This window comes from Electrophorus electricus, chromosome 10 (assembly GCF_013358815.1).
Source record: "Electrophorus electricus isolate fEleEle1 chromosome 10, fEleEle1.pri, whole genome shotgun sequence".
Classification (NCBI taxonomy): domain Eukaryota; kingdom Metazoa; phylum Chordata; class Actinopteri; order Gymnotiformes; family Gymnotidae; genus Electrophorus; species Electrophorus electricus.
This window is the reverse complement of record NC_049544.1, coordinates 5,210,878-5,226,809: the sequence shown is the minus strand read 5'-3', so window position 1 is coordinate 5,226,809 and position 15,932 is coordinate 5,210,878. Positions and strand designations below refer to the sequence as shown.

At 41.0% G+C, this 15,932-nt stretch overlaps 2 protein-coding genes across 2 annotated transcripts; one reads left to right on the top strand and one right to left on the bottom strand.

Moving 5' to 3' along the window:
- Positions 1-1,053: 1,053 nt before the first annotated feature.
- On the bottom strand, positions 1,054-4,298 carry fkbp14 (FKBP prolyl isomerase 14). Its single transcript, XM_026999944.2, has 4 exons — positions 3,957-4,298; positions 3,631-3,782; positions 2,328-2,455; positions 1,054-2,135 (listed from the first exon to the last, which is right to left on the bottom strand). Exons 1-4 carry the CDS (start codon positions 4,151-4,153, stop codon positions 1,977-1,979), a joined length of 636 nt encoding a protein of 211 aa, XP_026855745.1. The 5' UTR covers positions 4,154-4,298; the 3' UTR covers positions 1,054-1,976.
- A 267-nt stretch (positions 4,299-4,565) lies between these two features.
- Positions 4,566-14,885, top strand: plekha8 (pleckstrin homology domain containing, family A (phosphoinositide binding specific) member 8). Its single transcript, XM_027000021.2, has 13 exons — positions 4,566-4,748; positions 5,525-5,641; positions 5,745-5,900; positions 6,053-6,183; positions 6,736-6,912; positions 7,090-7,130; positions 7,270-7,385; positions 7,566-7,848; positions 8,771-8,856; positions 9,366-9,424; positions 10,211-10,412; positions 11,787-11,848; positions 12,014-14,885. The coding sequence occupies exons 1-13, from the start codon at positions 4,709-4,711 to the stop codon at positions 12,209-12,211; spliced, it is 1,668 nt and encodes a 555-aa protein (XP_026855822.2). The 5' UTR covers positions 4,566-4,708; the 3' UTR covers positions 12,212-14,885.
- The last annotated feature ends 1,047 nt before the right edge of the window (positions 14,886-15,932 follow it).

The following is a 15,932-nucleotide window of genomic DNA, read 5'->3' as shown; positions in this document are numbered from 1 at the left end:
AAGGATAACCACAGTAAGGTACATGTTCATTTAACATCTGTAGATTTGGGTTATATAAAATTTGCATGAAATTGTTTAGCTTACAGGAGTTAAACATGAAGGCATCTACAAAGTCTTTAATTCCAAGTTTAGTTTTTAATTCTTGGATGAGGCTGTAGCACAAACACAGTAGTTCTGAAGAGCTCTGCATCAATGTCACTTATTTTTATAAGACTTTTCTCAACACAAGTAGAATTGTCTCTTTCCTTGTAAAAATATATACTTAAGTATACAGAATTCCATTTTCTTATTTGGGTCATACAGTTATCAATATTAATTTTGGTTTGCAAAGTGACAGTATAAAGTTTCTTGCAGAAATCCCCAACACATCATATTCCTGTCATATAATCAGACACATGACTATGTGCCCAGCACTAGTACAGTAAAGAGGTTTTACCCTATTCACTCTCATAAAAGGTTGGAATGTTATGAAACACACAGTGTTTGTTATGGTCAATGGAAGTGTTGTATAGGCTAGTCAATCCTGATGTACAAGTATAACATAGGCCTACTAATGTTTCACTAGTTTCGTCTTTAGATGGGTGGGAACCCAAACAATGTATTGCAAAATGTTTTACTGTAATGATTTGTTTGCATCTTTTACATAGGAACTGTATAAGAAAGGTTTGTTTGCCTACTCCTTTTCATGAAGTCCATTATTAAAAGATAAATACTGTTGGAATCATGTCACAGTCAATTTCAAAGAGGATACAGACAGTAGGTCATTGTCATCTATAGTCAGTTCTGAAGTCAAGCTAAGATTAACATGCTTAGGATCAGATGTTTTATGTCTAGTGAACACACATGACCGACCTTTGCTACTTGAGGATGGTCTTTTAGGGCTACATAATATATAGTTTGTTAACTGTTATCACAGTACTGGTCTTTGAAATACTGGTGTCACAGAGGGCTAATAACAGTGGATGCCCTGATGAGTGTACTGTTGGCATTTTAAGGAATCGAGGCATTTAAGAGATCTAAAACACCATTTTAGTTCAGGTAGTCTTTTAAATGTCCCATTCAGTATATTTTTAATATACTAAAAGGCAATCACAGTCTAACACAATATGACATTTTGTTCAAATAAAACTGTTGTTTGAATATTTCTTTCCAAGTTTTCTCTTATAAATATTGAGCACACTGCTGCATCTAACTTTGATTTTCACTGCTTCGGTCATCAGCAATTGGTTTCATCTACTGAGCAAAGATCGCCTCCTACTGGTAATTTCTAAAATGACTACTTAAATAATCCGTGGTTCTACAGCATCGGAATATAATATCACATCTTTAAAAAAAATTAAAAAAAACTTTAATAAAAGCTAAATCAGTTTTGAAAAATTAGTCACATTAATTGTTTAAAAGGTATCAGAGCAAAAAGACCTCTATCTGAACATCTCATGCTTCAACGGTATTCCTTTCATTCAGAATAGGCACTGTTAATAAAAAATAAGTCACACACTTCTTCTCCGTGTATGGACATGAGAAAGGCACATGGCTGATCTTAGCAGTTCATAATGTTGATGCTGGTTACACAACAACAACAAACAGTATATATTTCAAAAGGGAGCACAACATTAATTTGAACCATCCCTGAGAATATTTAAAGGATTGCAGACATAACCACATAACTGCTCACTAAGTTTTAGATCATTAGTTACAGCTTTATCCTTTCCTTTCTCCCAAACACATTATACTGTAACTGGGGTGGTGGGAGGTACGCTACTGTGTCCAGAGGTGTATGGTTCAGAACTGCCCAGATACGCCAAGTAATTTGAGCCAGCATAAGTGTAACTGAGTGAAACCAACTAGCTGATACAAAATAATGGAGTCCAGGTCTTTTGCTTTTTAAATCGGAATGTATACATTTGTGACTCTGTGTTTAGGGTTAAGTCTTTGTGAAGTTGAACACTACTCAGGGACAAGAATAAGAAACTTTTCTATAGCTCGTCGTGTTTATATGTGAATTCACGGGCAGATATAAAGCCGTCCTCGTCTTCATCCTCTTTCTGGAAGATGTCCTCCACCATGGCCTCATGATGGGTGTCATTGGGAGGGTATCCGTGTTTTTCAAACTCCCTGCGCAGGTACTCCTTCACCTGGAACAGACATGTTCTTTGGAGATTACATCCAAAACACCAAACAACATCTTTATGGTCAAAGCCAGTCTTCATTTCTCAGCGTTCATACAGTAATCATTAGAGGCCAGTCCATTTTGACCTGATGCATTTATATATTTGTGTGAGTGTTTGGTCTGCAAAGGCAAGGCTACGCATTTTGGTATTGCACACCTCTGATTTGGAGAGCTTCCAGTCGTCATTGAGATCCATGTCCTGGAAGGATTCATGTGACCTGGGTCCATTCCTGATCTCCATGACTTCAATGTCAAAGATCAGGCTGCTCTCTGGTGGAATGACCCCTAAATTCAGGGCACAGGCACATGTGTGTCAGAAAAGTGGCAATTATCTACAATTGCAACTCCAACTGTAGTATTTTCTTACTATGGAGCCATTTTGAAGTGGCATACATACCGTGTACATTGATTTACATCTACGACATTTAGCAGACGCTCTAATCCAGAGCAATTTACAATTGTTTTGTCATCTACTCAGAATGCATCCTAGCCAGTACAGTAGGTTAGAGTTCAAGATACCGTTGAACTAGAATACTGCTGAAATACAGGAATCAATGCTGATACCTAGAAGAAGTGCAAAATAAGCATGAGCTCTATATCAGGCAATGTTAAGTGCAATATCAAACAATTCCAAACAATAAATACAGTTTCAGTTACTCAACAATAACATGAAATTTCATATGTGCAGGATCAATGGTCATTTAAATATTGCATAAATAGATGAGTCTTCAGGCTGCATTTGAAGACTGCTAGGGACTCTGCTGTCTGGACAGCCAGTAGAAGTTTGTTCCACTATCTGGGAGCCAGAATAGAGAATAGTCTTATTTGTCCATTAGACAAGAAGTACATTGTTTCAAGGCAAGCCATACCTGAGGCTCGAAGTACTCAACGTATGTATTGTGGTTTGACAATTGCCATCATGCAGGGAGGGGCTTGTCAATTTTTTGGTACGCAAGCATCAGGGTTTTAAATCTGATGCAGGCAGCTACTGGAAGCCAGTGAAAAGAACACAGCAGTGGTGTGACCTGTGAAATGTGAACTTTGGAAGACTGAAGACTAGTCGTGCTGCTGCATTCTGGATCAGTTGTTGCTGTTTGCTGGTCTTCCCTCACAGGCCATCAGGCCTCAAGTTCCATTCATCTAGCTTTAAGATGACAAGAGGCTGCACAAGCACCTGAGTAGATTCCTGTGAGAGAAAGGGCCGAATTCTTTGGATGTTACAAAGGAGAAAATCTGCATGACTGGGTCAGTTTTGAAGAATGAGTTGAGAACAACTGTCCAAAGTTATTCCCAGGCTACAAGCAGCTTCAGACGGTGATACCATCTTATTCGAAAGAAACAGTGAGGTCATTCTGAGGATTGGGAGCTCCTGGGATGTACAGAAGCTGTTTTGCTGGGTTGATAAAGTATTGTGAGAAAATGTAATAAGTCAAGAAGAACTGCACTAAGTGAGAGCCTACCTTTTCCCTCCTTGCCGTATGCCAGTGCTGGGGGAATGGTGAGCTTCCTCCTTTCCCCTGCACACATGTTTTGGAGGCCCTTGTCCCACCCTTTTATCACCTCCCGGATCCCCAGTGTGAACCACACTGGATTCTTATCACCATGATGACGGCTTGCAAGAGCAGAACATAAATGAGTTTTATAGGTTACTCGAGTGCGACTGAGCATGTGTGCGTTCTAAATTATTTGTGACCTTTCTTCATTTATTTATCATAAAACCAACTTCAGTAAAGCTTACATTAACGTTGAAGTGATGCAGAAGAGACATGCATTAGACTACAGTTACCTGGAATGAAACAGGGTGCCGTTACTCTCCAGATATCCCTCGTAATGTACGAGGAGTATGTCCCCGTATTTTGACTTCCGATGGCATAGGAAAGGTTTGTACAAAACTTCAATTTTCACCTCCGGCTCCGGAAGTTTTGCTCCATGAACAGAGAAAAAGAATGCTGTGACAAAGTACGCCCATAACTCCAGTATCATTTTTAAGTAAAAAAAAAAAACCGGTCAGCTGTCTGGAATTGCAGGAGGGTATATTTGCACAAATATGTAGAAATAAAAGTAACCAGGGAAAATTGCCTGGGGTAATCCCGCCGACTACGTGGCATACAAATTTTTCCAAAGACTCCTTTTCAGTCCCAAATAACCCCTTGCGTGAAAAAAAAAAACTAAACAATCTGTTTGACTGCTATTGGTAGAATGAATTGAAAGACACGCCTTAGAACAGAATAGTTTCCTTTCATTGGAAATTATTTCGTGCCACCTCACAAATCCACGCCCATAGAAACCAACAGAATCCAATCAGAAAGGCCGGAGAGAGACTCTGCATGATGTCATAGAAATGGGTGTAGCCTTGTGTGATCACGTGGATTAGTATTCTCGCACGATATGCGCTCCCTGTTGCCGTAGTGTCAAATTATAGACGAGCTTCCAAACTACGGTTTTCGCATTTAAGAATTATCTGCCTGTTGTGTAGGGAGTTTTTTTTTTTTTTTTTTAATGAACAAAAAGTAATGAACTGTCAAGAGAGGAGCTGCCATGGAAGGAGTTCTTTATAAATGGACTAATTATATAAGCGGTACGCAGTTTACTTTTAACTAATGTCAAGTTTGTTGTTTTTCGGAGTTGAAGAGTCAACAGCCCAGCGAGCTAAATCAGTTAGCTAAAGCTAGAGCTAGCTAGGGTTGGCCGTGCCAACAGAAGCCAACATTACTGCATAGCCATCCAATTATCTTATTTATGGGCAAGTTATCTTAGGTAGCTAGATAGCTATGACTTTCAACACTTTCTGTAGTGGAGCTGTACTAGCTAGGTCTTTGGATTTGCTCTAGCGTCTGGACCCTTATGTTTTGGGGTGTGTTTACTGAGCACTACAGATAGCCAGCTCGCCATCTGTATCAGGCAATCTGGCTTCTGGCTAGTTAGCTAGCTGGTGAGTCCGTGAACCCTGGAATATTTCGACGTAATTTGAGCTGAATGTGAGAGCGACTAGACTAGTTAACTGGCTGGGTTCGCTAGCTAGCTGTACTGGGTTAGCACTAAGCTAGGTTAGCTAAATGCACCTGATGTGAGGTTGTTGATCACGTTAGCCGGCTAACTAGTTAGCGTTGACCGACAACACGCAGAGATGCCAGTAGCTAATTGACTCCACATTACGGATCTCGACTGGAAACTCTCTAACTAGACAGCTAAATAAGCTTTATCTGAGTATAGACGGGGAAGAGTAATGTAACGTGATACCCAGCTATGGACATGCTGCGCTCAGATAGCGAATTAAATCCGCAGCTAGCTATATGAGGACGGCCTCATATATTGGAAAATGTAACTCACTCAGATGATCATTTTCTCTTCTAGGTTGGCAGCCTCGCTGGTTTGTATTAGCTGGTGGCACTCTTTCATATTATGATTCTCAAGAAGATGCCTGGAAAGGATGCAAAGGCAGCATCAAGATATCCGTGTGCGAAATACAGGGTAATATAAAGGAAACAGTCTGATTTTGTAGTGGTAAAGCATGGTTTTGTTGCAGTATATGCAGTTGTTCTTAGTTTTAGATTTATACTTGATCCTTTTCCAGTGCACCCCTCAGATTTCACGAGAGTCGATCTGACCATACCAGGGGAACAATACTTCTACCTCAAGGCAATCAATGCAGCAGAGAGACAGAAATGGCTGGTAGCCTTAGGAACAGCAAAAGCCTGTCTGACAGACAACCGGACAAAAAGAGAGAAGGGTAAGAGAGAAAAGTCCTAAAAATCTGTGATGAATCCTGCTTAAGGATATATAGTATACCATACAATTATAATGAGCTGTAGCTAATTTTCCAGCTATATATTAGTCATTATACATATTTTAGTTGTTATTTCATCTGCATTGTCTGCACAGAGCTCCAGGAGAATACAGAGGCACTGAAAACCAAAATGTGTGAGCTGAGACTGTACTGTGATCTTCTGCTCGAGCAAGTGAACAAACTCAAGGAGTGTCCCCTGGGCGAGGAGACCTCGGCCTCCGGAGAGGTGAAGCAGTAGACGTCATACATTTCCTGATGCAGTTCACTTGGGCATGTTGATTCGTTGCCATGACTCCTGTTGAAGTTCCCTAGATTGGGAGCTTCAGACACTAGCAGTCTTCACTGAGTCAGAATACCCCCAGATAAGAAGTGGGTTATATTTTGTGGACATATGCATAGTCATGCATGAAGGTTCACTCTTCACGTACTGTATAAAACTCAGCTGTACTCACAAGTTATACTTCAAGCCATTTGTCATCACGTACAACTGTAAACGAGGCTGCAGTAAACCATCATTTATCCTCAAAAGTGCATCCTTGCACTTTTTTTTCCCCCTTTGCAACATGCAGAGGATACTGTACGAAAAATGTACAAAACCCACAGGAAGAATGTTTTAATTTTACAAAATGTCTGGCATTCATCTCCTTCAGGAATCACTGCACCTTGAAATCTGATTAAATGCAAAGTTCATGCTGTTATTTAGAACACATCAGACTGCATCCGCATCTCCAAAAACGTGCCGTGAAAATGGCCCTGTGTGTGTTTGTGCGATGCTTAGGCAGGTGATGATGCAGGGAGTCTGGTGAAGTCCACTTGCACCACCTTCCTGAAGACGCTGGAGGAGTGTATGCAGATAGCAGGGCGTACCTTCAGCCCAGGCCTGCTGAGCCATGGCCTGTCTGGGTCCCACAGCCCACCTGGTTCCCCTGCCCTCACTGCCGTTAAACCTCAAAAGGTCCTTATGAAGAACTCCGTCAAACTCTTGCTGAGTGTAAATTTTGTGTGCTGAAATAGCTCAGGCAATGCACTGTTTGAAGTATTTCTGACTGCTAAGCTAAAAATAGTATACTGAAGATGTAATGTTTTTTTCATATCTGTTTTGATGTTTGTTTGTTTTTTTTTTGTCATGCAGATCAAATCGCTTAATCAAACAAATCCCCATCCAGAAGAAAAGTGAGTTAAGAAACCTTCATGTACATGACTTGGTTCAATATATTTGTATTCTGCCATTTATTGTATATTGATCGTGGTACTTGTGGGAAGTTGAAACAGTGTTTACTGTCTCACTCTTGATTTTGAATTTATTGTACAGACAGAAGCGTCCAGTAAACAGCTCAGCTAGTCCCTCATCACAGAGAAGTGCAGAGTTTGGACCAGGGGGACAACCCACTTTATCTCCCCCAGACAATACAGTTGCACCTCCCACAGGTAAACCATATACTCAGTGCTCACATAAACGCTGTACCCTCTGTGAATCCAGTGTCCCACTGTAAATCATATTCTTAGGTTAGGGATCCTTAATGTTCTTTAAAACTCAGGGTAGTTGAGGATGATTTGGTAAGCCGGTACTCCATGTCTTATCCAATCAATTCCCTTGACCTGTTCCAGGGAACAGGCTACTGGAGCAGGAGAGCGAGGACCCAGCGGAGGCCCGGGCTGCTCCTCAGGCTCCTGCTGAGAGTGAATGTGCTCCAGCGGAGGCAGGAACGGACGTGTGCCCAGACAAAGTAGCTCATGCCCAGGAGAAGCAGGGAGACGTGGAGTCATCATGTCAAGAGCAGCGAGTCAGTGATCGAAACGAGGCTGACCCAGGAGTGAATGAGCTTGAATCACAGGGTAAACAGGACGAGGAAGAGCAGGTGGAGACATTCTTCAGTAGTATGAGTCACAGGTATGCGGAGCCTCCTCTGCTATGAGCTCAAGATCAGACATTTTCTGATATGTTATGCATATGCAGATTCAGGACCAAATAACAGAACATATCATACACCCCATATCATTTCCCAGTAAGTAGTAGGTCGCATACTTCTTTGGAAGGAAAACTTATTTAAGAATGTGTATCAGAATTATAATTTAGTTACTGAACTGTTAAATACTAATAGAGTGTACAGGCTTCATGCAAAACTACTGATAAAGTAGTGTAGATTTAGGAAATGCGGATGAACATGAGTCAGTGAGTCTTAATAATCTGAAAATGTGTCTCCAACAGAAACTGAAATATTACAGTAATTATGGAGTAATATTTGGAGGATGGCTTGTGAATGATTAGGTGTTTGTTAGTGTGTTTTCTCTCACCATTGCACTGAAACCGGGGCCCTGCTTGTGGTGATGGGTTTGTAGAGCTTTTTTGTTACATCTTTTCTCTCTCCATGTCCCTTGTGCAATAAAATTCAGTATTCTGTGAGAGTTTGAAGTATTCCACCATCACACTCACTGGTGGTGAGTCTTAATCAATATGCAATTCAAGCTGTGAAACCTTACCAAAGCAATATATAAAAATACCTTTCCAGTATTACACTACCTTTTGAATATTGTACTCAAATGCAGTGAGAAACGTAATACTTTAGCAAATACTGTAGGAAAGTTTCTCACGAGTAAATCGGGTGCAGATTTTGGTGCACATTCTTGAGTATTCCTTAGAATTTTTTGCATATTATTTTTTCCTAAGTTTGCTTGAGTTCCTGAGTTTGATTTAGTCCAAATGTATTCTTTTGGTTGTCTTTGGTTTTTGTGCTCATGAAATAAATGCGTTCTTTTGCAGTGTGCCACAATGCACTGTCCGTTTCTGAATGTCTGTGGTTTTCCTTTTGTAGATTTAGTGATATAAGACTGGAAGACGACAATGGTATCCCCACACGGGCCTTTTTGGACTCTTGCTATGCTATAGTGCCAGTATTAGGTAGGCCAGTCTCTTCTTTCACTCTCCATCCTACCCATTTGCCTGTCTCTGTCTTTTCTGTGGTCATTCGATTAAAGTCAAAGACCCGTTCCCTCGTTTCCACCCTCCGAGCCACGGCGCTTTTCCTCACTTCCGGCCCCCACGTCCTTTGTTCTCTGTTCTTCTGGCCAGGAAATCGCGCTCAACTTCTAGTTTCACAACCTGGCTGGGGCGTCAGGAGTAGGTACAGACAGGGGTGACCGCTGGTGTGGGAGCCAAATGCCACAATGCCTGTGGTGCTTTTTTTCGACCGACTGGACACAGGATAGCGGGCCATTCCTGACCTAAACGCGCTCGCTTAAGTCAAAAGCACCCAGGACTTTTGCGCCTTGCCGTTAGCTGTGCCTTCTGCCTTGTCTGTAGCATCGGGCCCTTTCCTGGCTCACGGGGTCTGGCTGTGGGATTCTATACATGGGCCTCTAATATGCTGAATGCTCAACAGCACAGTGATGCTGGCTTTTTCTCCTCAGACAAGCTGGGACCAACTGTCTTCGCTCCAGTTAAAATAGATTTTGTGGGCAACATTAAGGTGAGTGGCCACGTCCGTCAAACATCCGAAATATGAAATGTTATTTCACTATTTTTCAACTGTGAAGTATTCATTAGTGCATAAGTGCGTTGCTTTACAGTTTCTAGCACTAATCCTAGAAAACGTATATTAGACGATGAATAACCCCAGACATTAATGTATTGCCCAATCTCTGTGTAGGGGCTATAAAGGTATCGCAAAAGGTGAAGAAAATAGAATTTCCCTGTCTCATCATCTCATGTTTCCACTGGTCTAGCTTGTATTTGTTCAGAAGGATAATAGCTTTTGATGAAAGTAATTTGACCTAAAATCCCCAGAAGCATACAGTACATACAAAGTATAAAAATGTCTACATGGAGTCCAAAATGGGCATAAAATTATCTGTTGGGATTTATGAGTCTAAAAAAACCTCCTTGTATATCTATTGCTTGTTAGTGCAGTACAAAAAGTCTGAATTCTAATTTTATTATTTTGAAACATTTATTAGATACTTCACTGCATTTGTGGCCACATGAAGGACACATTTGAGAATCATCAACCGAGTAAATTATCGTCACGGCCACTAGGTGTTCTCAGCAATGTGACCATGACTTAATATTTATCTTTCTGTTAATACATCTGTCTGTTGGGTTGTCCATATATCTGTCAGTCTCTCTGTACCACTTAGTAGTGTCTTTTATTTTTATTTATTTTTTGTACATACTACAGCACACGATAGCCTTTAACTGAGAATGACCGTTCGTTTAGGCGGTCCCAAATCTAGAAAGGTCTCCGTTTCTTCCTCAGAAAGTCCAGCAGAAGCTGCTGTCTGAGCCGGGCACTTTCCCCACACTTCAGAGCGTGGTGCTGCACGAAGTGGAGACGAAGGTGGCACATGTGCGGAATTCGGCCACGGAGGCACTGCTGTGGCTCAAGCGAGGATTGAAGTTCCTCAAAGAATTCCTGGCTGAGCTGAATGGCGGGGAGCAGGACATCCATTCAGCTCTGAGTGAGTGCCTGGAGCACATGGGAAAATGGGCGGGGGGGTGTTCAAGTTCAAGAGGTTTTATTGTCATTTCAGCTATATACAAGTACACAACAAAAACGAGACAATGTTCCTCCAGGACCATGGTGCAACATAAAAACAACAGTGCAACAGACAACATGCTACACAAGTGCAAACAGTCCAATATAGTACAAAATGTCATTAAATAAACATTAAATAAATACAGGACAGGACAAATACAAAATGAGTAGACAGTGCAATTTAGTACAGTACACAGTACTGGGCATATGTAAAGCGAACTGGGCATATGTAAAGCGATGTAATCGCTTGTTGGATGTTGTAAATTAACAGCTGGAGTTTTGGAATACTGTCGATCATTCCAGAGACTTGCTCTGCTCTTATGAAAGATTTTTGTGTCTGATCACAGTATCACAGAGCAAGTCATGTAGCTCACCTTTTGGCCTTGTATCTCTGACCCCACAATGGAAGCACTTTTATCTTAGTGAAGATTCTCCGAGCAAGCTAGTGGACTACATGGTAACTGTACCACTCTTTCTCTCCAAAATGATCCAGAATAACCAGTCTTCCTGCCAAAATAAAAAACCCAAACTATTTTTAGATGGAGATATGGAATTACTACAGGAAGCTATTGTGCAAGGGAGTCATTTGCATTGTCTGTCTTTTAAAGCCCCTGCAGTAGGCTTTGTTTTCAAATACATTTCCCTGGCCAGAACGTATCATCGTGTCTTCCTACGGGCTAGTGAAAAAAGCTGAAAGTAACGTCATGGATGAGTATGTGTTTATTGTTCCTGAAGCATGACTAAAGATGGTCTAATGACCTGTCTGTTTTTAGTTGCCCTATGGAAGACCAAGTTTGAATTCTCCAAGCAGGAACATTTAGGCCACACATTCTGGTCAATTTAAAGACTTGAAATCTTCCTGTTCATACCACTACCCCTGCAGCGTGATTTGTTGAAATGGATTGTGCCATTTTGAAAGGAAACGTAATCACCGCTTCATTGTTTGGCAGTAATGCTGTCAGACTGTCCATCTAGTAGTGTTTTATATTTGATATTGAGACCTCTGGTCTAACCCATCAGGATCAGAAGCAACTGAATGTTTTGGTATTTATCAGGGCCTCAGGGAAGAAAGCAAATGTTGACCAATCCTGGTGGAGAAAGCAAAAGAATGGAGTAATTCAGCATGGCCAGCCAGGCGGTGCATGTACAGCAGAATGATTCACAGGCATGCACACAGTCTCTCATTTCAGCTGTATAAAGCATTCTCATCAAATTCTGTAATGCATGGGGTATAATTCCCATTGTGGCACTGCAATCTTAAACCAGGATGGTTCAAACACGGTTCTTCTTGTTCCAGACAACGCCTATGGAAAGACACTACGGCAGTATCACGGATGGGTCGTGCGGGGAGTCTTTGCTGTAAGTATTGAAAATATGACCTCTTTTTATATATATATATATATATATATATATATATATATATATATATATATAAAACTTGCTCATGCACAATACAGCTGTACACACATCGTCCCCAACCGGACCCCCCCACACACACACACTTTTGTGTACGTGGGTCCACAGTTGGCGCTGAGGGCGGCGCCCTCCTACGGGGGCTTCATGGCAGCGTTGGTGTCCCATGAGGGTGACGAGCTGAGGGAGGGCTTCTCCGCCAGCATGCACCGGGACCTGGCCATCTACCTGCCCGCCATGGAGAAGCAGCTCTCCATCTTGGACGCTCTGTACGAGGAGTACGGCCTGGAGTCGGATGAGGTGGTGTGAGTCGCTCGCCAGCCCACATGCACAGACGGACACCAGACGGAGCTCCCCGTTGCTCGGGCCGCTCTCCGGCCCTGCTTGGGAGAACGCGGTGTGAAGGGGTGACGGCCTGATCAGGGGATGGTAGCTGCTGCAGCAGGCAGAGGGTTGGTCCGTATGAGCAGCGTAAGCACTGCTGGAACAATTTGCTTATACAGATAGCGATCGCAGTCTGGTCCTTCGCACCTCGAAGTGAAGCCTCCTGAGCTCTTAATGGTGGGACAGGGGCCAAGACTGAAGGTGGGTTCAGGGAGCAGCTAATTGCTGTTGACCTCCACGATACATCTGCGGCCATAAATAAATAATCAAAATGACATTTTAAAGATTCTTCACTAAGACTTTATGCACACACATCCACATCCGTGGTGGTTGGAGCGGCACAGGTAGTGTAGCTGTGCGCAGTTAATAGTTAAGCAAGACAGGTTTTGTGTTTTTTTACTCGGCATGCAAAAGTTGACCAACTTTTGTGATAAAAAAAAAAGTATCATATTTCCTTTGGTACTTTTGACAAATTGCCTCAATCACATTACATGACATCGGAGCACAAAGGATTCATTATAGATGTGTTTTCTGGTTTCAAGCAAAAGTGCAGCATTTATCTGTCAGTACATATGATGGTTGGTGTTGGACTATTTTATTGCACATGGGTGTTAGGCTGAGTAGGCAGAAAAAAAATGATTTATATTCCCAGCTTATATATAAAAAATAAAATCTTTAAAGATACACTCACCTAAAACTGCTCCGAAGTACCCAGGAACAAAATTATTAAATAGGTTGTTAAACTTGTCAGCTCTTAAGTTATTGTAAAAATACTTGATCACTTTTTTTTTTAAATTTTCTTTTATTAAATGGGAAAAGGTATATATTTCCTAATAACTATTAACTGTTAAATTATTTAGAAATGTAACAGTTATGAGTAGGTTTTATTCTAAGAATTGTACCATGTTTACTTGTTAATGTAGCCTAATGAACAATATTGACTGCATGTGGTATCGCATGGGTTTGATCATTTTTCTGTCTACCGAAGGTGAATTAAATAACCCAGACTGAAGTAACTTGCTGATTAGTAATATACTGGCTAATTATGCCTTATAGTTTACACAACACAAGAATGCCTGCTGTGCGAAGCCAAGTTAGAGATCAGAGTCTGCCTACTTCAGAGAGGATGTGCAGTCCCAATTCAAATCCCATTTCTGAAAAAATATAATAATGATCCCGTGTAAATTTTGTACTTAGTATTTAGAACTTTTACCTTGTGAAGGGATTGCCGCAGATGACATTTCATTGATTATGTACTCAGTGGCCACTGTCTGAGGTCCGCCTACTCTACAGCTGTGCCTGACTCTCTGGCATCTCTGCTGGGTGCAGGCATTAGCTGGCTCACAGTAACTTGTCTTCTAATGCACAAAGTTTCTGTGTTTTTGGTGGCCTGTTTAATGAATTTTGTTTCAGTTTGGAAAACTATATCAGTGTAGCTATCAGGACCTGGCTGATATGAACATATTAATCAAATCAAATGTAAACAGACAATTGTCTGTCGGTTGTTTTTTTGTTTGTTTGTTTTTTTGTTTTTTTTTTAATATATATGAATTCCTTGACTTTTTTTTAAACTCATTTAAATAAGCCAGTAAATTCTGAAAATAACTGGACATGCCAAGCATGAGTATATTATAGTTTACCGTTAGAGGTGTGGTAGCATATTTGTCAAAGCTTTAGAACTGGTGCACCTAATGAAGCGATCTCCCTGAACATGGGGAACACCTACGCCCACTGTTCACTTTATTAGGTATTGGTGTCTTAAGGGTGCATTTTGCAGATGTGCACTTCCAGATTGCAGTCCATCTGGTGCCATGCCCAGCGTCTTGCCTGCCTCTTACCTTCTTTATGACTGACGAGCTTCTAACCACCGCTGAGCAGATATGACTCTCGAGACAGCGGTGCTCAGCGGTGGTTAGGTGGTTATCTGCTCAGCGGTGGTTAGAAGCTCGTCAGTCATAAAGAAGCTGTAGCGGTGGCACAGTGGGGGATGTGGTATGGATACAGGGTGGATCAGGCTTCGTAGTGGCGCTAGAGGTTTTATATGTGTCGTCATCACTACTGGACTGGAAGTAGTCCGGCCAGTTATGATCCTGTGTTCATAAACTCACCAGTGCTAAAGAGCTGGAGGATGACCAAATGCAAACTGAGTACGACGAGAGTCGGGCCACGGTATCTACTAGGTGCTTCTGATAGATACATGTTTCTATGAAAGTATATGGGGAGGGTATATATTTGGTATAGGAGTTAAACTGTGCTTGTTGGTTGTTTTTTTAAGAAGTAGATCGAAGTGCATTCCTGTAGAAAGGCACAATGACGGTGAAAGATCAGTCTCCTTCAATCTTTAGGGTGTTCCTTTAAGTGATTAAAGGCCAAATCTGAAGACTCTTCAAGTCCATGTTAAACAAATAAACACATGCAAATTCCTTCAGGCCTCTTGTTTTAATGCAGTGCCAGGCTAACATTATATCAGGACATCGCTCTTCTTGACATTCCATGGATGCTAAATTCATTTGTTGTCTTAGTAATTGGTATTGAAACTTTGTGTTACATATGCACAGTTTATCATTTTCATCAAAATGTATTAAAAATGTAAAACATGCATAGTGTTTTGTTTATTTAATTTGCTCAATAATGTGCCTGCTTATGGGAAGAGGGTTAGAGAAAAATATTTTAAGAAAAATTAGATCACATCAACAATGCTAAAATTATGACTTTATCTTACTCAAATCTCCTTAGGAACACAGTTAGTGTACCACCATCACTGTGACACGCAATTTTTCAGTATGTCTGCATGCAGTTGCCAGGACACGCAACAAAAACAAATAGGGTCACCGCCCTCAATAATTTGGTCCAAGAATAGAAAGACTGTATTTTCATGGAGAGAGAGACAGAAAGAGAGATGGAAAAAGACAACTGTTACTCTGTGCACCTGTAACTGAGATTATCACTTTTCCCTGCTTGACAATCGCACAGAGACCTCGGCTGTACCTCCGTCAGATTTCAGCGGAGTGAATGACTGGGGAAACTGGTTTGCTTCATTATGTTCTTACATATCGTTATGCTGGGACTAAATTTACTGTAGTTGTAAGACAAAAATAGTGTGGATGTCATTGTTGGGATGAATGTGACCACTGCATTCTATACACAGTGGAAACACTTTTACTATGTGACTGTAATCTGTGCTAGAATGGTTGAGCGTTCATCTATGAGGGCGTGTTTGGAAATATTGCAGAGAATGAGCTGATGAGATTGCGCTGCCAAACGGGCTATAGAATAATCTAAATCAACACATTTGTCCTCCAGATCAATCAAACTTATAAAGTAAATTATTAAATATTCTAGTGACATATCTCAAACATGCTGAAGTGGCAGATCTTGTATATTGTGTAGTGTATAACATATGTAATATGATAAAATCAATTTGATCAGTAATTGCTGTGCTGTTAACTGGTAAAGGTAATAACGGTACTTATAGCTGCGTTGGGACAGACAAACTCCTGTAATGATACCAATTTAACAACAAAAACAACACCTCATAGTTTATAATCCATGTTTTAGCCATTGTGTTGAACAAACACATAAACAGTATACACATATATATGTATATGTAGATTCAGAAAAAATGACAAAATGCCTAATTATGCAA